The sequence below is a fragment of the Protopterus annectens genome, chromosome 12.part0, assembly GCF_019279795.1.
Source record: "Protopterus annectens isolate FY-2018-M chromosome 12.part0, PAN1.0, whole genome shotgun sequence".
NCBI classification, from domain to species: Eukaryota; Metazoa; Chordata; order Ceratodontiformes; family Protopteridae; genus Protopterus; species Protopterus annectens.
In genome coordinates this window covers 791893378-791917666 of record NC_056746.1, presented here as the reverse complement: position 1 = coordinate 791917666, position 24289 = coordinate 791893378, and the positions used below count along the sequence as shown (strand labels likewise).

General features: G+C 38.1%; 1 protein-coding gene across 1 annotated transcript in view; it reads right to left on the bottom strand.

The window, feature by feature from the left end:
• The window catches only part of LOC122816214 (probable G-protein coupled receptor 158), an 843176-nt gene that overhangs the window by 325206 nt on the left and 493681 nt on the right, over window positions 1-24289 (bottom strand). The window contains exon 5 of the mRNA XM_044088960.1: window positions 17656-17894. Coding sequence (XP_043944895.1) covers window positions 17656-17894 — 239 coding nt within the window. The remainder of the gene's footprint in view (window positions 1-17655; window positions 17895-24289) is intronic.

Sequence of the window (24289 nt, the reverse complement as noted above, 5' to 3'; positions counted from 1 at the left end):
GTTATGTAATGTTTAAAGACCACACATGTTCTTATAGAAGAATAAATACCCCAAAAAAGAAGCAACAGCAGGAGGTGTGTGCAGGGATGCACAGACTCAGAGGACATTCTTAAAGAAGAATTATAATTTGTTATTTTTTCAATTAAAAAGTAAATGTTGTGGCAGCCCCTCCAGCCAGAGGTCCTCTCCCAACCAGTGGGCCCTAGGCAACCACCTAGTTCACCTAGTGCTGGATCTGGCTCTGCCCATAAATGCAAAAATAACTCAATACACAAATAAATATGACATACTCACCTAACAACTTCGCTTCAGTTTCAAAAAGTAGTCTATTTCCATTTTTTTCTAAATCACTTGTATGTTCCTCAATAAATTAAATAATTAATAAAGAATGTTAGGGAACTAGGTGCCTAATTCATCAATATTATCTTTTTACCTTGATCTTTTTTTAGTTCTTCCCTAGTTCTGTAACGATGTAATGCATATTCCTTTGGTATTGTATTTCTACTGTGGCAAAACTGCAAGATATCAGATCCACCATGGTTTCAAATTATATAAAGAAAATGTATCCCCTTTGCTCTTCTTTAAATCTGCATGCAATGTTAAGAAATGTCTAGTGATGTTTTCTGCTACCAATGCAACCCAAGTGATGTTAACCATCAGTGACTGCAACATCATCTTCTACTAGGAATCATTTGTGTGTTTAAACTTCAAGAGCTAACAGGTTTGTGACATATATATGACAATACTTTTCTCTATAGTTTGTCAATTCAGTGTACTTTTATGAATATTTAAGCTTGTAATCACAGTATGATCCTAATCTAATATTCTGCTTTTAAGATTCCAAAAGATCTTTGAGACCATGCCATTCAAAACACTGTTTATACTTACTTATTGCCAGAAATGTAATTTCATAGAGAAGTTGTGAGAGCTGCTTTCAGTGCAGAACTGTGACATAGGTTCATAGGTAGGTAATAGGCTATTGGCCCTAGGGCCTATATAAGCCTAGCAAAAAGGTACCCTAGCTTTTGCCACCCAAGAAAATAATTTTCCTGTGCCACTGTCAAGCAAAGCCACAGAAGTGATCCCCGGGGTGAATTTCCTATCTCCCATCCAATCATCAAGATTTTTCTTGAAGAGTGCTAATGAGAAGCTTTGTTTGATATAGATAGGTAGTTTGTTCCAGAGTATGGGAAGTCTCTGGGACAGGAATCTACCCTCCAGCATGTTCTGTTTATTGTGGTGACAAGGTTTAAGTCCCTAGAGCGTGTAGCTTGGAGGGATTGGGATTTCTTTAAGTGGAGCATGTCCAAAATCTCTGGGTTTGACATAGCTTTGTACGTTAGGCAGAGATCACCTCTTAGTAGGCGATATGCGACGGATTAAAGCTGCTGTTTTTTGAGACGGTCTGCGTAGGGCATATGTTTGAGGCCAGTAATCCTCTTTGTGAGGTATTTCTGTGGCCTGCATATTTTGTAAGAATCTAAGATTAGTTTGTTAAAGATTGCGGTCAGAACTACTTTGAATGTCCAGGTTATTACCTTGCATGTAAGTATGCTGTTTTTTTACTAATTTTTCAGGCTTTGGTTATTTTACCACTTTGATGTACAGCTGGCTGCATACAGTCTTTAAGACCTACCTTGTAACATATGTAAAACCTCTGCAGAGTTATATCCAGAAATTTGATTTTACCTGAGGATTGCAAAAAAAACATTTTTGGGTAGAATTGTGCATATAGTACACAACTGAAGATGTATGCAGAAAATCAAGGCCTAAACTGTCAGATGTCAAAATTATAAGCCTGCATTTAAGCTAATATCGACATACAGCCTTTCAAGCATTTTAGCAGTTTTACTTAAAACTTAACAGCAAATCATTTTTTTAGATAGTTTCATGAATGCAACAACTATGAACTTTCACATACAGGAGCCAATCACTTTAACAACTCCAAATGCTGCAAAATCATGGAAGTTATATCTAATCACGTTTTCCATGTTTCATAAAACTAAACTTATAAAGAGTTTTTAATACAATTATATTAATTTACACTTAGTCACTTTTTATCAGGCAACATAATCTCCAGTGTAGGTTTGATATATTATTTTCTATTTATATTTTAATTTTACTTTTGAATGCCTACACTGGCATGGGTGTTCCAGGTTCTTCTTCTGATTAAATTAAAACAAAGTAGCACCCTAAAACATATTTGAAAAAGCAGCAAATATTATTGATTTGATAAAGAGAAAGGAAAACAAGTGCTACAGAATTTACAGTAAAAGCAGCCATAATGGTCTAGTATGACACTTTCATATTCAAAAAAGCATAGTTTAAATGTTCAAAGAAGGAAAAGAAAATTATAGCTCTAATTAAAAGGCCAGTAAACTTATAAGGTTTAATATAGCAATGCAAACTATAATTATTTTGGCTTTTCCCGGTTAGGGGTCACCACAGTGGATCACCTGTCCCCTCATGATTGCCAGTGAAGTTTTTACAGTTTCAAGTTGCCAGCCCAGCACCCAACCTTCCACAGAAGGAACACACACACACACATATATATATATATATATATATATATATATATATATATATATATATATATACACTCACACCTAGGGTCAACCCAATCTACCTACAGCATGTCTTTGGGCATACACAACCACAGGGAGGACATGCAGACTCCGCACAGAAGGCACCCCAGCCAAGGATTGAACTGGAGAAACTCTTGCTGTGAGGTGGCAATGCTAACTGCTGCACCACCGTGGCCACCCTAGCAATGCAAACTATAATGCAAACCATAAAAGAAAATACCAAGAAATACTTCCATCTACAAGGCTAGCAACTTGGGACAAGTTAGCATTTTTGTGCTGTACAGTTAATCATGGGTGGGTTGGGGAAGACCAAGCAGCCAATGCCATCTATCTCTTCCAGAAGGAACTATATGGAGTACAGAACTGACCCCTGATGGAGACAAGGAAGAGATAGAGATAAAACAGCTGTTAAAGGTCATGTGCCATCAGAACTCCTACTGGTAGAGAATGTTAGTGATGGATAGTTCTGCTTCTGTAGGTGTTCTGAATTTGAATTTTGTTCATTGATTATTTATTCATTTATCTATGTATTTATATGTACATTATATATATGTGTGTTTGTGTGTGTGTGTTGTATGTGTGAGTGTGTGTGTATCTCTCTGTCTCTCTTTGTCTCTCTCTCTCTCTCTGTATATATATATATATATATATATATATATATATATATACACACACACACACACACACACACACACACACACACACACACACACACACACACACCGTCTGCCAGAACAGAGTACTGATAAACATGGAACTGGAACAATTTCAGGTTCGGCCTGGGTGAATAAGAGTATGAGATCAATCAAAAAGAAATCAGATTTACCATAATTATTATTAAAGCAACTGTCAAATCAAGTATAGTGTATACAAGGTTCTATATTATATGCTCGAAGTTTCAGAACTTCGACGTTCATATAATCGACCCTATATGAGTGAAGTTTTAAAACTTTGAACATATAATAAAAAATAAATAAAAACAAAAAAAACAACCTACATGAATGCTCTGAGCATGAGGGCAAGCCCACTTGCACCCCCACTTCCCCCGCTACTTAAATAGACCAATTCTGAGATCGCACTAAGGTGAAGTGAGATCGCCATAGGGAATATTTCCCTTTACTTTACTGTAGTGTTACATTTCATCTGCATCTACCATGTCTGGCTGGCTACTCTTGTAATGAAACATTAATCTGTATACTTTAATGAACTAAATCCCCAAATTCTACCACACAAAGTCATTTATTTTTTGTCCAGAAAAAAATAATTGTAAGATGTATGTCATCTTTTCTACATTACTGCTGCCACTTGTATGTTGGTCATGTTGTGTTTTTTTTTTTTTTTTTTTTTTTTTTTGTACTAGACAGCTTCAAATATCATAAGTGAAGAAGAGGAATCAGAAACATTGTCTGAAGGGGTAAATCAAGCCTGAAAACAGCACATCTCCAAAAACAGGGTCTGCAGTCTATAGTTCCAAGCTTTAACAGCTGGCTTAAAATATTTATGTATAGTTGCCTATGGACAAATAAAATTAATGTGTAAGCTTGCCCTTGCAGAAGTTCATTTATACTATTGTCAAAACCACTGAAGGTAATCTCCTACAAGCAAGGTATATTGTTTCCCCGTCAGCTGTCCCTGATGCTTACATGCTGGTTAAATTTGCTTAAATAGTTCTGCATTTGGCAGTTCTTTGATGGCATTGCTACTAATGTAAATGCAATGAATTCAAAAAGTCTATAATGATAAGTCAAACTTGAAAAATATAACATGCAGAATGTTACAATTAAAGGATCTAAAACAAACAAACAAACAAAAAATAATTAACACATAAACTCACACCACAAAACAGTGCACAGAATATTAAAATGTATCATTTTGCCTCATCCCAGTCCGTGTTCTCCCCAACCTGAGGGCTTTGCACACTATGGTCCAGATCTCTAAATACAGTAGAAAAAGAAAACTTCATCTTTTTCCTTTACTCCAGGTTATACAACCTCAACATGTATAAATATGCTGTCACTTAGGATTTGAAAGAAATAGCATATCTATGATTATATGAGTTTTGACAAAGCAACTTTTAGCAAAGCGTAGGTAAACCATTTCAAAAGGTGAGCTGCCTTTCCTCCGTGGTGTAGTGACACAATTCCTGTACCTCAGAGAATTTTTCCATCTCCGAAGTAAAGAGATCTCAAAGTTTATATATATATATATATATATATATATATATATATATATATATATATATATATATATATATATATATATATAGGGGTCTACCTGATATTATCAAATTCTCACTTACCCAAAAATTGCATTCACAAGACGACTTCACTGAAAACATTGAAGTTGTCCTTCGGGAAACTAACCCTTTTATGGTGTATGTGGTAGTGTTTGTGTGTGTGTTTTGTGTGTGTGTGTGTGTGTGTGTGTGTGTGTGTGTGTGTGTGTGTGTGTGTGTGTGTGTCTGTATTAATATACGTATTTTTCGAAGAATTAATACAATGTAGAATTAAAGACATTTAAAATAAAAAAAAATTCACAAAATATGATTGTTTTCTGTTTGTAAGTCTGTGTTATATGGTTTTAGAGGCATTTCAATTAGACATCTAAAATTAGGGTTATCCTACTGGTGGATGAAGTTTGGACTCTCAGGCTTCGACTGACTAAGCTTCAACTCACTGACGATCGGAGTTTCTCTATAGTAAATTGCACTTGTAAGTTGTGCCACAAGTGATTGCCTTTTTAGTGGAATTTTCCCCCTTTTTCATGTAAGTATGACCTCAGAGTTGGTATATATAAGTTCAGGAGGTGCAGGGGGAAAAGTTTTTTGGAAAAATGTTTTAGGTGAATGCAGTTCTGGGTTTCCAATCCTGGGTACATTCACTTTCGTCTACTCATAGTGGAAGCTAAAATGAGATTGTTGGAGGTTGCTAAATAACATCAGGATTTTCAATGGTTCTGTTACCATAAACAAGAAGTGATTGCAATCCGGTATATGAAAATAACAAGTTTATTTTTTACTGTAAAAATTGTTGCTGTATTGTGCAATGCCTTGCATATAATTAGTGTTGTGTTTGTACCTCTCTGATTAACATCCTTCAGTTTTTTCAGACTAATTAGAATGTCTCTGTTTCACAGCACCGAAAAGAAAAAAAAAATCTGGAAAACGAATGAATGTAAGCAGATATATTATGCTGTATACACTGAATTATCAGCCTTTTTTTCTTTCATATAACCAAAGAAAAAGTAAAAAGTCAGAATATGACTGTGAAGCTTATCCAAACACTCTACTGACAATGACCAAAAGAAATACAGTTAAGTGTTAACAACTTGCTCTTATATGAAGTATCTGGGCAGTTAAGTGTTAACAACTTGCTCTTATATGAAGTATCTGGGCAGTTAAGTGTTAACAACTTGCTCTTATATGAAGTATCTGGGCCGTTAAGTGTTAACAACTTGCTCTTATATGAAGTATCTGGGCCGTTAAGCGTTAACAACTTGCTCTTTTATAAAGTATCTGAGCCGGGCCGTTAAGTGTTAACAACTTGCTCTTATATGAAGTATCTGGCAACTGTACTACCACAAGTATCTATCCCATTAGAGTCTTAGACAGACATACTCAGACTGCATGATCCGAAGAAGGTGTGGCTTGTATTCAGTTATAACAAATGTCATTAATTATTTCCTTGCTGCTCATGGTAAGCACTAACTGCTCAGTTCTGAGCAGATAAATAAACTATCATTCATACTTGCTACACACAGCATGTGACACTGATGGCAACAGGGGGAAATTTGTCAAAAGGTACTTCTTCTTTTGGCTTTTCCCGGTTAGGGGTTGCCACAGCGGATCACCTGTCTGCTCATGATTGGCAGTGGAGTTTTACGGTGTCGAGTTGCCAGCCCGGAGCCCAACCTTTCACAAAAGGCACACACTCACACCTAGGGCCAATTTAGAGTGTCCAATCCACCTACAGCATGTCTTTGGGATGTGGGAGGGAACCGGACTAAAAAGTGCTAATGATATGACTTATGTGAGTGAAGAAAGGAAAGGCTGTCACACTTTAGTTCATTTAATGTATGTCGGCGTATGCAGCAAAGATTCCCAGCTCTGAATCCTATATGTCATCCATACAGAGAACAATAAGCACTTGACAGATATTTAAAAGGTTTAAATGCACAGACAAGGATTTATTGGCAGATGTACAATGTGATATCCACCCTTTATAATCAAGACCTAAACTTTCATGACACCATTACCACGGTCACAAAAATAAGTGGCTAAACTTTTGCAGACTAAAACTATCCTCACTGATGTTCCATTTGGGGAGAATAGGCATAGTGTGGCGAGGAGCTAACAAAGGAGTGTTACCATGTCACCAGTAACCAGTGACACGCTCTCACCACTGCAGACCACAGACATTACATCTGCTCGTCATACTGTTACATGCATCCACATGCCATTATTAGTGCCCTTCCTTATCTTCTGCTCCTTATACCTCTGACTGACCAGTTATCACTGGTGCTCCTCTATTTCCTTTCTCATTACTACATCATTTCAATGAACTAATAAGAACCTCCTTTCATTTCATAGTACACCTCATCTTTTCCTCTTCTGTATAACTACTGAAATTTCAAATGCTTCTCAAGTATCATGTATCTTTCTGTTGCTGCTAAAATCCTGTCTAACAAACTATCACTGTTTACTTTCAACTTTGTACACTTCTCCTATTGCAGTTTACTCAGCACCCTATAAAATCAAGAGTAGCTATACCAGTCTGCCTCCCTGCCTTTTTAATATCTTACCTTGTCTTTATTTTATGCACAAAGTACTTCACCACCACCACCACTCTACTCAAAAATTTATTCCATTAAAGGTCCCCTTTTAATCAGTACACTACATCTCAAAAATCCCACTGTAATATCCACACCAGCCTAGGACCCAAAAACCCACTAATTAATCTAAATAGTAAAAAGCCACCCCTACAAAATTTTGACTTAATGACCCTCCTTCAACTATCACCTTAAACTATACATCTTCCCATCTGACTGTCCTACTACCATTAAACCACCATTTATCCATACTAATAAATCTAGGGCATCAATCTCCTCACCCCATCATTCTCCCACTTGTCTTCCAAAAAAATTAATATTGCCACTAGCAACCACTGTAGCATTTGTAGCAAAATTACAAAACTACGTGGCTGGATATCACAGTAAACCCCTGATATTTTTGCCATCACAGAAACCTGGCTTAAGCATGACATTAAAGACTTTGAATTGCTCCCTCCAGGCTACGGTATTATCAGAGCTGATAGACACCACAAGAAAACAGGTGGTGTAGCCTTAATTTATCCAAGTTTGTACAATCTCTCTGTTTTTCACAAAGACAGCCTTAATTTCTAAAATGCTAAAATACTTGTATTACTGTTCAAGCTTAACAATAACAAATTGCTATGTTTTGTTAGTCTATATCCCACCTGGAAATAATGTAACAACTAAAAGAGATCATGTCCTGGACAACTAATGATATACCTTATGAAAAAAAAAAACATAATAGGAGATGCAAATATCGAATTTCAAAACCTTACACCAGACTTCAGACCTCAGCTAGTATAAACCTTTTATGGTTACACACAACTTATCAAAACACACACACTGCATTTAATAATATCAAAAGTGTGTGTGCAATTGTAGACTGGATATTGGTCTCTGACCCTAGTAAATTTACTACGTCCAGACTCAAATAATGAAACCAGCCTTTCTCAAAATAGCTTTCCACTAGAAACTGATATCTTATTCAATACCCACTTTGTAGACAACACTGCCTTCCTGTCTAAAAAGTATTTTCCCCTGTCCAGTGCCTCTATCACCCCCATAATATACAATCTAACTATCTCAACAATCAACAGGTTAGACTAAAACCAACATTCTCCACGCTGCACCATACACACTACCACTCCCTTTATTCCTCCCTCCCAGTGTTCTCTCATGAATCTAATTCACCCTCTATATCCATTGCTAGCAGCTTCCACTCAGGACCTGTCTCCACATTAATGATAAAATAACTTCTGCTTAAACTCAAACTTTGCTTCTCTGCAGTTGACATTCTCCCACCCGAAGACCTAAAGATAGCTGCCAATGCCATAGCATACTTAATCTCTATTCTTATCAATAGATCAATAGCTGAATCATATGTACCCTCACTATGGAAAAAAACATCCTATATTATCATTCTCTGTAAAGGTGGCATCTCTGCTGATGGCGCTTAATTCCACCCAATTGCAATATTGTCACCTCTCTCAAAAGTCTTGAAACCTATATTTATAAGCAATGCCTCCTCTCTCTCCTACAAGGATGGCTCTTAGCATCCACTCAATATTGCTTCACCCTAACACACAGTGCAACTACTGCCCTCCTGTCATTCACGGACACTATAAAATACAGGAGCGCAGGCAAACATGCTTCCCTCCTGTTCCTTCACTTGCCAATAGCCTTTGATACAGTTTCTCACCCTGAACTCATGTATAAACTGTCTCAGCTTGGACCATCTTCTTCATTATTGTGGGTCAATAGCTATTTAACTGACAGGATCAAGTCTGTAAAATGGCAGCATAACCCCTCACTTTCTCTCTTGATCCCTAATTTTTTAATTTCTCCAAATCATTTGGGTTTGTAATATCATGACAGAATAGACCCCATTCCTAAGTCAAAGTACAATTAAATTTCATTAATTTAGTATTGTTTCACTCTTTGATGTCAGTCAAAAGTGCAGCACCTGCAATATGCCCAATAATGACTCCTTCTGCAAATCGTATGGAGTTACATGTATTGGTAACATATCTAAATATGATTGTAGACTCTTTTATAAGACCCGTTGCTCCTACTACTGTTGGAACTATCTGGGTATCTTTCTTCCACATTGCTCTCATTTCTGCTTGCAAATCCCTGGTATTTTATGACTATGTGTCTCTCTGTATGCAGGACACTTGTAGTCACTGGTATGGTGATTTTGATGATCAATGCTACTTTTGTCTTCTTTTCTTGGACCACTATATCTGGTTTTCTAGCATCTATCTTTTGAACTGTTGGCAATGGGTGATCCCATGTGATGTGGACTTCATCATTTTCTATGATGCTTTATGGCTCATGTTTCCAGTGTTTTTCAGCCACTTTAATATCATAATGTTTGCAGATTCCCCAGTGTAACAGTCTCGCTACAATATTATGCCTTTGAGTATACAGTCCTTCTCCCATTAGTATGTCTCGACCAGCAATGAGGTGCGCAACTATTTCCAATTCTGTTTTACAAAACCTACATTTGTTTCTATCACATGTTCAATGGACTTTGTAAGCCAACATATATGTAGTCCACTATCTTATGCCACCAATATTAATCTTTCATCTCTTGGTTTGAATTCACCTCTCCTTAACCATTCCTGCATTCATTCCTGATCAACATGAGGTCCTTCCAGAAGTTTTCTATACTTACAACTATATTTATGAGTTTTCCACATTTCTTTCCTTCTCATCTGGTCCTTCAGCTTATATTCTTTCTTTTGTATTTTGGCACATTCTGTTGCCGCCTGATTTTTATTCACTTGTGGTTTGGTTTCCATTCCTGCTTCTGCTAGCCTAAGTAGGGAAGCCATCTTAGATTTATTCTCCTCATGTTTCAAAACTTTCGCTACTTTTGGTTCTTGTGAGGTCAGCAGATATGTGTGGAGTCCTATGATTGCAGATCCGTACATGTAATCAATTTCAAGGAGGCCCATCCCTCCTTCAGAACAGGGAATATATAATCTTGGTATGCACTGATTTTTATAAATCATTTGGTGAGCATGAAGCATTTTCTTGTTTTCCTATCTAACATTTTGGGGCCAGTCAATCACTCCAAAACTGTAAGTTAGGACAGGAAAAGGAAATTGGTTTATAGCTTGGATTTTGTTTCTAGATGTCAACTGTGTTTTCAGGATTAATTTAAATCTTCTAAAGTACTCCTTACTAAGTTTTATTCACATTTGTTCATGTTTTATTGTTGACCCTTCATCAATTCTCAAATATTTATACACCCCCTAACTGCAAATCTCCACTCATGTACCTTAAGGCTCTATGCTTGGTCCCCTCCACTTTAACATCTTTATTATTGACCTCTATACCTTCATAGGTCCAGCCTCTCTTATAAAACTTTCTGATGATTCCATGCTTATATGTGCATCTAATAATCTGCCTTAACTCATCCATTTTATGCAATAAGCTTTTTCCTCAGTTGAGAAATGACTTCATAATGCTCAGCAACTGCTCAACCCTAAAGTAACAAAATTACTGCTATTTTCCTGAAATCATTCATGTCTGATATACCTCTCAACCTCTTAGTGGAAGAAATCTTGACAAATCCTTAAATAATTGAGGGGAAAGGGTCCAAAATAAAGACAGATTTTAAATAATGCTCTTATAAACTTAATAATGCTCTTATAAACTTAGAAAGTTGCTAGAATAAGTGGATTTGTATTAGCATACATTTTCTGAAGGATATGAAGTCTGACACTGAAATGTATGCCATTAATTAATGACTTCAGTCCTCGGAGATTTGCCAGAAAACCACAAACTGTATAATGAACAGATCAAAAATATGAAACAAAAGTCCAGATATTCTGTGAAAATCTGAACAGTTGAGAGGTTTGATGCCTGATAAAGCAAATTTCAAAATCTTTTCACGAAACAAAATTGAAATTGAAGTAGCCTCCCATGTATAAAACCTCTTGTAATGATTATAGATGATAATCTTAAACTTGACCTGCATGTTCAAAATAATGTAAAACTACTCATCAAATATTAGGAATGCTCTACATGCATAAAATCCTCCTTAGCAACGCCACCAAAACCACTCTTACCACTAACTACCTTCTCCTAACCATCCTTCAGACTACAGTTAAAAATAATGTGCCACCAACAAACAATACTGCTGCCACTACTCTGTTACCCTTACGTCTATGAATTGGCTCAAACTGCCTCACCACTTAGATTACATACAGCTTTTCCCAGCATACATTATTCAGAAAGCCAATGACTGCCCTGGTTCTACTCATATTCTCCATTCCTACCACCTGAAAAGACAACTTCAATCTAATGAGCATCATCTTCTCAGCATACATAAACTCTACAAATCCAATGGCCAAAGTCTCTACTTGTAATCTATTGCTTAGAAATGTATTTCTATTCCTCTGCATATTAGAACTACCTCTAACCTCTTCAACTTCAAACAGCTAATAAAAGGCTAGCTAAATGAGACTGGGCTTGGATCCTGCACTACTCCAGGCTGAACTAATCCCTCTGTCCTTCTACCTCCAGCATACCTTTTACTAATTCCTCCTCTCTGAACATAGTCAATCTATTTGTTAGATAAGGACAAATATAATTTTGCCTAGGCTGCATTAGTCATTTCAAAGAGTGTACTCAGAGTGTTTAATGTCATCTCTACAAACTGCATCTTGTGAATACTTTTAAATATTGTCAATTTTCCTTTTCAACTTGTTATATCTGTCCAAATATTTGTACTGTCTGTATAGGTTCACACTCTATGAGCTGAAGCTGAATTTTTACTGTGCTCATATATTGTTCGTCTATATTAGGTTTTGTAATAACTTTAACTTGTCAATGTGCAGTTTTTCTTCCCAGTCCTCCTCAAAAATGGAATATTACCTCAGTCAGACTTTCCCAGTAAACAAATGTCAACAAAAAATATTAAATAAACGAATAAATAAAATTAAGAAAAACAAAATGGGAGCCATAATCGACTCTCCAGCTGACACAAGCATCCTCCAAAAAGGTCTCACAGAGATGGATACCTGGTGCCAGAGCCATGGCCTCAAGCTAAATGCCAAAAAGTGCATAGTCATCCCCTTTGGGAAAAACAAAGTGCCCACAAATTACCACATAGGTGGTAATCCATTAAGCACGGAAGAAGTAATTAGGGATTTGGGGACCCAAGTAGATAGTAATCTCTCCTTTGACAATCACGCTGCCAAACTGGTTAGAAAGACCTTCTATATAGCCCACTTATCATGAAAGGGTTCACATTTAGATCAAGAGAGGTCATTGTGCCCCTCTACTCATCACTCATCAGGCCCATAATTGAATACAATGCCCCCTTGGGGATGTACCTTCTCCGACACCTGCAGCAACTGGAGAGACCCCAAAAGTACCTCACCAAGAGGATCAAGGGCCTCAAACAGATGTCCTATGCAGTTCAGCTAAAGAAACTCCAGCTCTACTCAGTTGCTTACCGCCTACTCAGAGGCGACCTATGCCTGACGTATAAAGCCATGTCCAACCCAGAATTAATGGACATGCTCCACCTCAGGAAATCCAAATCCCTTAGAGCTACATGCTCCAGGGACTTAAACCTCAGCACGGCAATAAATAGGACATGCTGGAGGGACAGATTCATATCCCAGAGGCTCCCCTCACTCTGGAACAGGATCCCAATCCATGTTAGGCAGAGCCCCTCACTGACCCTTTTCAAGAGAAATCTTGACAGGTGGATGGGGGATTGTACGTTTACCCCTGGGATCTGTTCTGTGTCCTTGCTAGACAGAGGCACAGTAAACTAACTTTAAAAGGGCTATCTTCTGTGACCTTAACTAATCTAAAACGGAGGTGAAAGCCAAACACACTCTGGCTAGGCTTATAAATGCCCTAGGGCAGATAGCCTAGTATCAACCTATTAACCTATGAACCTATGAATTGTGAACATGTCTTATGAATCCCATAACATCTATTTGTATGTTTTATTACTGAAACAAGTCATGTTAGTTGATTTCCCTTTCTAGTGCTGTTAAGGATAAAAGGCACTTCATCAGTCAGCCTTACCCAGTTAATAAAACAGCAAATAAACAGAACGCATTTTGAATAACTTTTGCTTATATCAGAGTCCTAGAAGTAGCCATACAGACCATCTGAACATCTCTGCATTTAATGCAGTAGAAAAACAGTGCAAATAGCATATGAAAAATTAATTTTTTTATTTACTTTTTTAGTCTTGAAATATGTGCTCAGCTATGAGCAGTTCTACATTACATGTATTTTTCTTTTATACTTCACAAAGATCAGTTTATCCTAGTTATCCATATCTCACACATAAAGCAGATAAAATATTTCTAGATAAAGGTATCATGTTATTATGATGACTGCATGATAGCGCGGCTGTGATTAATATTATTGTTATTGTTATATTGTTATTATCATTACTTTCGTTTTTATGTTGGTTCCTATCCAGGACCTTTGAGCCTCCATCCTCATAAGCTCAGTCCTCCCAACTGCTTTCCAGTGTGCAGGGACATTGTGCAAGGAAGACAAGAGCTGAGACCTGTATTCTTTATCCAGTGAGTGTTAGGGACTTTTTATGTGCTGTTAATGCCCTGTGTCTGCCTAGATGGCAAAGTGCAGAATCTTCTACAACCAATATGAACAAAAGATGATTGACTTTAATAATTGGCTTAGTTTCTGGTGTCATTCTACGGGAGTGCAATATTTATCAGCATGGAAGGAGATGGTCAACAACCCATACTGCTTTGCCAGGGAATGTCCGCATCTCTCCCCTCTAGACTTTAAATATTATCTAGAACATTATCCTCCCCATAGTGCATTTTTTTAGGCAATGCCAAACTGAAAGTACTTCTGACATAGCAAATCAAAGCCAAGAAAATCTAAAGGTGTTACAGCTCAATGCTAGGAGTTTAAACAAAAATTGCACTCCCTAAACTCTCTTTACCCTAGAGAATGCTGATGTCTGTATGGTCACTGAGACATGGTGTAAAGCTGAGGAGAGCATACCAACAGTGCAAGGATATAATGTCTTCCACATATTTAAACTATCTACTATGTAGACAGGGACTAAAGGTGAGGTGTCTCTCATTACATCAAAAATACATATACCTCAAGGCTGGTGAAACAGAACAATGCACTTGAGGTATACATGTTCAAATCACCATAGGCAAAATCCAATACCACTTCCTTGCAAGCTATAGGCTCCCGTCTATGACCCAGGATAACCATAACATGTATTTAAACTTATTAAAAATACTCACTATCCAACCCAATACCATATTCATGAGAAAATTTAATTGTCCCACTATTAACTGGGAATCTTATATGACACCAAATGTACAGGCACGAGATTCCTGAATTTTGTAACCATAAACTCCCTGGACCAGATAGTCAATACACCAACCAGGGGTGCAACCACACTGGATCTGGTCCTCACTAATATCAAAGAGTGCTGCGTCCCACTACTGTAATGTCTTCCCTGGTAAGGTCACACCACAAAATGGTCTCCTTTGAAGTAAAAATAAAACCTGGACCCCCAGCTGAACCCTGAAATATTCAGGAATGACTCTAAGGCTAACCATCTGCTATTAAGTTATAACCTGGAAAAATTCCAAGCCCCCATAGACCCTGAGAACACTGCTGCCTATAAAGAACCGTTCACAGAAACTCTGTGCAAACATATTAATAGCTGCCTAGAGGGAGCTGTACCCACCAGGAAGAAGTACAGAACTAACTCAAAAAAGCCACCCTGTTGGAATCAAAAAATTAATAAGCTGTATAACAGAAGGAAGAAAATCATGACAATAATTAGGAGGTGCAGCACCCAGCATGATAAAAACACTCTCATCAAACTAAACAAGTAACTCAGAAGACAAGTAAAGTCTACCAAAGGCAAATTTGAGGTAAATTTGGCATCCCAGTCCAAGGACAACCAAGTGGCATTTTTAGCTATGTTCGCAACCTCAAAGGCTATACACAATTGTGTGCAGAGCTCATTGCAAATGTAGCCACCTATACTGAGACAGCAGTTATAGTGAACCTACTGGCCAATAAATTCAGCTCCAACTTTGCCTCTCCCTCGTCCTCAAACTTCCCTCAGGAAATACCATCAGACATAATTCCCCCTCCTATCACTAGGGAACTGGTTCATAATGCTCTCTCTAAGGCCAAGAACACTGCATCAGTGGTCCCAAAAATATTCCAGAATGCCTTCTAAATAGCATGAAACATGACCTATCATGGCCTCTAGAATTGCTATTTATCTGTATCCTCCAAACAGGCTTTGTGCCTCATGAATGGAGAACAGCAACAGTCATCCCTCTGCACAAAGATGGGCCATCTACAGACTCTGGAAACTACAGACCCATAAGTATCACTAGTCTTATATGTAAAGCCATGGAAAGAATTATCATGGAAATGCTCAATAGTGATATAGTAAAATTCCAGACACTGGGCCTAACCCAGTTTGCTTTTGTCAAGGGCAGATCATGCCTACTCAACCTGCTGGACTTCTTTGAGAAGGTCACCAAAGCAATGGATGAGGGCAAAATGGGTCACACTGCCTACCTTGACCTGGCCAATACCCCACTCAGGCATTGTTGACAAACTCAAGAGGTAAGGTATAAATTCATACGTCACCTGGTGGATAGCCAACTGGATCACAGACAGGACCCAGGAAGTTAGAATTGGGGAGTCCACCTCTACAAAGAGGGCAGTCACAAATGGAGTCTCTCAAGGATAAGTAGTTTGACCGCTCCTTTTTGGCATTTACTTTTCTGAAGTCAAGGACAATGTCAATGGTCTCTGGCTGACTAAGTTTGCAGATGATTTCAAATTAGGAGTTGTCACTTAATCCCACACTGACACAAAAGTTCTCCAGGAGGGGCAGACACAGACAAACAACTAGTGTCAGATCCATTGACAAAAACTAAATGCCAAGAAATGCATAATAGTATCCTTCAGGAAGTCATCCACCCTTGGTAACTATCGTATTAACAACACACCTCATTCTATGTTGCGCAACTTATAAAATAAGGTATGGTGTCTAACTCCAAGGAAGTCATTGTTCCACTGTATTAAGCATTCATCAGACCTATCATTGAGTGCAATGCCCCCTTTAGTATGCACCTACCCAGGCATATCCAACAGTTGGAACGTCCGCAGAGGTTCCTCACTAAAAGAATACAGGACTTAAGTAAAATGTCCTATGTAGACCATCTCAAGGCCCTATCCCTGTATTCTGTCTCCTACAGGCTTTTGAGGAGAGATCTATGCCTGGCATACAGGACATTGTCAGACCCCCACTTTAAGGGACCTCCTGCATGTCCACAAAACAAGCAGCACCAGAAATACCTGTTCTAAAGAATTAAACCTTGCCTGTGATATAAATAGAATCTATTGAAGAGACAGGTATCTATCCCAGAGACTACCCCATCTCTGGAAGAGGCTCTCCATCCATGTGAAATAGAGTTTCTCCCTAACTCAATTCAAGTGCAACTTGGATAATTGGATGGGGAACAGGAAATTCATCCCTGGCTTGGTACTTATGTCTTTAATGGACCCAGGCATCCTGTAAATGGTTCATCTCCCAGGACCCTGCTTGTAGATGTTTCATCTCCCAAACCCCTGCTTGCACTTATCATGGGTATCAGACCTTGTCAGAGATATGGCAATCAATGGCTGGCTTGACTTAAAAAGGCCCTTGCGGTTATTAGCCTAGTAAACACCTATGAACCAGCCCAAATAAGGGTGAGTGTTTCTGCCCATTTGCTATGCTTGAATACAGTGCTGTTTGTCAGGCTTGCACCCCAATGCCTTACCCATTTCATAGAAAACACAACACTTGAGCTATCCCCCTGATATTACTCCTGCAATGGAATTTGAATCAGCCCTTCCCCTGTGATGAGTACACAAGCATCACCGTCTCTCACCTGCCATCACCTCCAGTGATTCAATTAATAAACAAGTCTGGGTATTGAGCGGTTTAGCTAGGTTCTTCATTTCCCCACTGGACAGAGCTGGCACCCCATGTTGTGATTGCTGAAAAAATTAACTCTCCACAGTAGTTAGAAATTACACAAGAATGACCAAATGTACTTAAAGTTTCTTAACAACCTTCTTTTAAATCCTAAGGCATGGAACATTTAGAGATCTAGTAAATTTAGATAGAATGTTATTGTTTTAAACATCAAATAACATCATTTTATTCAGGATACATAGTGCATTCAAAATCAAAATGTGTACATACCAATAGCCATCATATAATCCCATCGCTCCATAATGCACATATTGAATCTATAGTTGTCAATTGATTTTCCCTGGATAATTAGAGGAACATTACGGTCCATGTTCTGGAAGACAGCAGATGTCCAGGCAATCAGAAACCATATAACAATCAGAAGAATAATTCCCAGCATCCTCATCACACGCCAGCTGGTCATGTAGGGAATCCTCTGTGCAGTCCGTGACAAGAATACTTTCAAAACTCTGTTTATTTGCATAAAAAGGAGGGCAGATGTTAACAATTAATCATTACAGAAGAATTTCAAATTGATCTTTAAAAATATTTGCATTATTCTATGCTTAAAAGTAAAGATTTACAGCTATAACATCCATGAAAAAATAAAAATAAACAGCAAACTTCAGAAGAAATAAATGAGAAATTACTATATAAAAGCAGACTCCTTCAAGCATCGTTAGTATTTCAAGACTTCATGAACCTCTTTATCAAGGTAACATCTAGATAAGTGGTATAGTCTGGGCTTGAACAATAATATTGTTTGACACACTGTTTCTGTTCAAATCCCCTTTCCACCAGCAGTTTACAGACACAATCTGTATTTTTCACTTTCTTAAAAAGTGTTTAATGAAACCTAATATAATATATGGTGAGACACATTGCATGTAACTGCCAAAAAGTCTCAAAGAAGCTGCATGCAGATAACTGAAATGCAAGCTTTTGCCGCTTCTAGGTTTTAAATCATTCTGTTATGGTTCACCAGTGGTGGGTATTTTACGTTCTTACATGTTTGATTAGTTTATTTTTTCTTTGTAGTGAATGAATGAAACTGCTTGATTTCTTAATTTCAGGATATTATGTAATTCGGTTATGTGTTTGTTTTATTTTTCGCTTGATGGATTTTATTGGAATTTTCCCATTAGAATCCAAGGAGAAACAGCTCTAGCTTGGCTTGTTTACATTTCTTAGGATGGTATAATCAAACAAAAGATAAAACTTAATATTTACACTTTGTGTGTTTTATGGCGCCCTATAGAAATATTGAAACTCATAATGAGGAGTGCCAACAGACCAAAAAAAAAAAAAAGATTGAAAACTCAGGAGAATATAAAATCTCAAATATCGCTTTTCCCCTTCTTTTTTTTTGGGGGGGGGTGCAAGGCCCCCCACATCCCAAACTTATATATATCAACTACAAGATTGCCATACCATGGAGAAATGTGAATATTCTGAGAAATGGCCATCTTAGACTTGATATATGTGAGTACATTTTTTGGCCATCCAGTCTCTGTGTTTTTAAAAGCAATTGATTTATCATCAATTACAATTAATTGTGACATCACTACATTCAATAATGTAACCCCTTCAACCTCCTGGCCTTTAAAATTGTCTTAATACTGATGTGTTCATTCAACCCTGGGAAATATTTGTTGTCATTCTGATTTGCCATTGTTCTTTGTTACTCAGCATCAATACTAAATCTTCCCTACTCTTTTTTCCATACACTTTCTCCAACACAGAAAAGTATATCTTTCAAAATTGCATCAGGTGGATGAATGTTCTTCCTTATAATTGAATAAAAATGATCCGATACACACTTGCTGAATTGCCTCCCTGTTTTTCCAACATAAAAAGCTAAACATGTCAGACAGGATGCCACATAAACTACCTAAAGTAGAAGAATAAGTAAACCTAAATTCACTGAAGTCAATAGCAAATATAAAGCAGTGCTGCAGGTGGACAAAACAGAGACTGCCAGACATAAATTTAGACCATCTATAGTCTCCACATTTGTAGGTATACTTAGAACTTTATGTAAAGGCTCATGACACCTATGAGAAACCCACACAATCCCACTGAAAAAAATACTAAAACCCCCATGTTCAAACTAGGAATATTACAGAACATGTATTTGGCTTGATCAAATCAATGTTCTGGTGTCTAGATACATCACGTGGTGCCCTGCAGTATGACCAGGCCACCACGGCAAAAATATTCAATCTGTGCTATGTTGCAAAATATCATTGCTGGGATGTTTGGTTCCTTATGTGTTTCATAATCATTCACGATATGCACATATCTTCTCAGAAATTACTGCAGGATATTAGGTACAATCAAGGTTTCACATGCTTACAAGCATAGTGCAATAGGCACATGTGGACAATATTGTTGCTATCTGCAAATAAGGTGGTAGGATCAATGTGGTTTCATTTCAACCCATTTACTGAACTAAATTAACTATGTCACATATATGTCTGCTATACACATATTGCCTTCATTACTCAGTCATATCATGCCATCACATACAATTACATAACACCAACTACAACATGCTTCATATACATGGACAGGCACCAAATACAGGACTGTGTAGCTACACACCTGTATCATCCATATAATGAATCATGTGCAACAAGTATCAACAAAAGTGTAAATCATGACATATAAAACATTAACATATATGTTCTTAATTTCATCAGAATCAGACCTGTTTGTATAGCTATACTCCTAATGTGCATGTATGTTGGCATGATGCACCTCAGACTTTGGTTTAATTCCTGTTCTAAGTATAAAACTTTCTAATGTAATTACACGTGCTCATACTTTGCCATCAGTCATGCAAATGAGCCTGTCAGTGGTGTACTTCAGGGAGAGATTTTGAAGGATGAAGTAATGTGAGTGGCTTGTATTACTTTTGTTTGTGCTAATAGACTATTTTTTCAAGATATGTGCATTTCACTGTGATGCTGACTGAACACTTCATTCTGTAAAGCTATGTCTGCACTCCAACACTTACACTGGGAAATGATATTACAGTGGTGTGGAACCTATTCAGTGTCATATTTCTGACCTATCTGTTTGTATTTATAATGTGCTTTGTCTCTGCATGACCAAATGCAATTGAAAACTGTACAACAAATAATTAATGGATGAGTACAATCATCCCAAGATGAACATTCACAAATGCTTGGCTGTCAATCATCTGTTTCACAAGTGTGATTGTCATTAAAACACAATACTGTGAAATAGGTGCATGTCACTCACACTACCACAATGTACATGAATGACAGGATAGATAATGTATCTGAGCATTGTGTAATTATCTGTGATCAGCACATTGCTGTTACTCGTGTTTGTCAAGACAATGCCTTTTCACCAAAACCTGTGTTGCCCACTAGATTTTCTGTAACTAGGGTTGCCACCTTTTGTTGTGGCTAAAACTGGACTTAGGCCACACCTTTGGACCTCCCATAACTATACCCATGCCCCATCCACACCCCACCCATTTCATGGCATCATCATCATCATGTCAGATGAGGGAGGAACACCCTCTTTTTCCATTCACGGTGCATTTTTTTCTGTAGATTTATTATGCTTTTTGTAAAAAAAAAAAAAAAAGCATAGTAAATCTGGAGATTTAACAAATTTGGATAGTCTGGTTCTTTTTTAGAAATAGAATATTGGAGTTTGTGCAGTGTTTTCTGGACTACTGGACAATCAGTTTGATTTCTGGATAGTCCGGAAAAAGATAGGTGGCAGTGCTATCTGCAACACACTGATGTAATAATACTTGCAGATGTCCATTTTCAAACATTTAAAGTCAGACTTCTCCTGTGGCACATGCAGTTAATACTGTGTTTTCTACATTGTGCAAATAGATAGGTAGATAGATAGATATAGATAGATGGATGGATGGATAGATAGATAGATAGATAGATAGAGACAGATAGAGACAGACAGACAGATAGATAGATAGATAGATAGATAGATAGATAGATAGATAGACAGACAGACAGACAGACAGACAGATAGATAGATAGATGGATAGATGGATGGATGGATGGATGGATGGATGGATGGATGGATGGATGGATAGATAGATAGATAGATAGATAGATAGATAGATAGATAGATAGATAGATAGATAGATAGATAGATGGATAGATAGATAGGTGTTTGAATACAGCACTGACAGAGCTCATTGCCAGGTAGGACTGCATTAGCCTACACATCTGATGTACATAATTCCAGTCAGGAGAAACATTTAACCCAGGAGAATGTTCCCCCATCAAATTCTTTAACTTTTATCACAAACATCTACTCTGCAACACTGTGATTAGGTCATCCTTTTGAAATTGCAGTCTGTGTAGACATCTGATTTCTCCTGCAATGCTTGCAGTTGATAATATGTTTTCTAGTCTGTGTAACTCGATAGCTAAGTGCTTCTAATCCAACACTGGCGAACCTCTGTGTGTGTGTGTATGTGCGCATGTGAGTGACTCTAGTGTCAAGTAAGTATGGCTTCAACAACACATTGCTTTGTCACTTCTACTCAGAAGAAACATTTAAGCTGAGCGAGAACTCCTCCATCACTTTATCACAGGTTTAACACAAACATCTTCTCTGTAACACATTGATATGGTCATTCTTTCAAAAGTGCACTCTTTGCTTTGCACTGACCAGCATACTACCTTCTTCAAGGATGATGTCACATTACTAACAGAAAATGATTGATGGCTTAGCTTCTAGTATCAGTCCAAGGCGGTATATTTAATGGCCTGGAAAGACACAGTTGACAGACTAGGCTGCTTTACCAGGGATGGCATGCACTTGTCCCCACTGGGCTTTTAGATATTGGCAAATACTTTTTCCACCCTATAGTGCCTTTTTTAGACAATACTGAACTAATAAACCTACCGACTTAAGTGAACCTACAAAGGAATATCTGAAGGTGGAACTGTTCAGTACTAGAAGTCTTAACAAGAAACTCCATTCCCTGCAAGCTTTCCTCTGTGTAGTAACAGAGACATGGTTTAAAGTCATGGAGTGTACCCCAGAAAGTACCCTAGCAATGCAAGGTTATAATGCCTTTCCCACCTTTTCACCAGCTACTGCACAGGAGGGAACTAAAGGTGAAGGAGTCTCAGTCTATATTAAAACTAGCATCACATCCAGACTAGTTAAAGTGTGTGACCCACTGGAACTCATACATGTGCAACTCAGCAAACACAGGGAGTTGTACCATATCCTTGCAACCTATAGGTCCTCATTCATGTCTCAGGAAACCCATACTACCTATCTCAATGTACTAGAGTCCCTTACTGTTCAATCCAATATGATATTCATGGGAGATCTCAACTACCCTTCTATAGACTGGGAATCCTACACCACTTCTAATGCACAAGCCCAGAGATTCCTACACTTTGTTAATACCATCATTCTGGAACAGCTGGCACATCCGCATACTGGAGTACAAACATTCTTGACTTTGTACTCACAAACATGGGGGTCAGTGTTCCTCACCCAATGTAATGTCTTCACATATCAGATCTGACTATAAGGCAGTATTGCTTGAAATAAAAATTAAATCCTGGGATTCAGTGAAACCAAACACATATAGGAATTACTCCAAGGCCAACTGCTTCTACTAAGCAACACTTTGACTAAATTCCAAGCACCCCCAAACCCAGTAAACACCATAGCATATGCTAAGCTATTCACAAAATCTCTGCATAGACACACTGATAGCTGTAGAGAGCAAACTGTGACCACTCATATTAAGAATAAGATAAACTCAAAAGACAAGCCACCCTGGTGGAATTATACTATCTATCGTTTATACAACAAAAGAGAAAAAATCTTGGACAAGTATAGGATGAACAAAGCCATTTATACTAAAAGCTCCTGACCAAGCTAAACAGGCAGCTAAGCAGTCTCAACAAAAACCTGAGATCCCTTATCAAATCCTCTAAAGTTAGCTATGAAGGCAAAATTGCGGCTGACACCAAAAACAGCCACAAAGCCTTCTATAGCAATATCAAAAACCTCCAAGGCAATACCCAGATTTGTTCTGAGTTATTGCACAATGGAACCTCCTATACTGAGCCAACAGATATTGCCAACATACTGGCTAACAGATTCAGTGACAACTTTACCCCCCAAGGGCCCTATCACAATACCAGAAGAAAGCCTGGTACCCACCATTTCTGCGACACATGTAAAAGCTGCATTGTCCAAAGCCAAGAATACATCATCCATGGGACCTGATAATATCCCTGGCTGTGTCCTACATGAGCTACAGAATGAACTGGCACTACATCTATGTGCCCTGTTCAATCACAGCCTTACCTCAGGCTATGTCATAACAAATGGTGCACTGTTACAGTTTTCCACTTCATAAAGGGGGAGCAACTGCAGACCCTGGGAGCTATTGCCCCATTAGCCTGATGAGTCTTGTATGCAAAGCTATGGAGCACATCATCATAGACCTGCTTAACAAAGATATAGGCAAACTCCAAACTCTTGACCCCACACAGCTTGGCTTTGTCAAGGGGAGATCCTGCCTGCTGAACCTGGTTGACGTCTTCAAGGCAGTCACCAAGGCTGTGGATGAGGGTAAGGCAGTGCATACAGCCTAACTTGACCTGGCCGCGGCCTTTGATACCATTCACCACTCAGGTATCATTGATAAACTCATCAACTAGGCATCAGCCCTTACATCACTAGGTGGGTTGCAAATTGGCTCACAGACAGGACCCAGAGAGTGAAAGTTGTGGATTGCAAGTCAGACTGTCGACCAATCATGAGTGGAGTCCCACAGGCCTCAGTCCTGGGTCCACTCCTGTTTGGCATCTACTTCTCA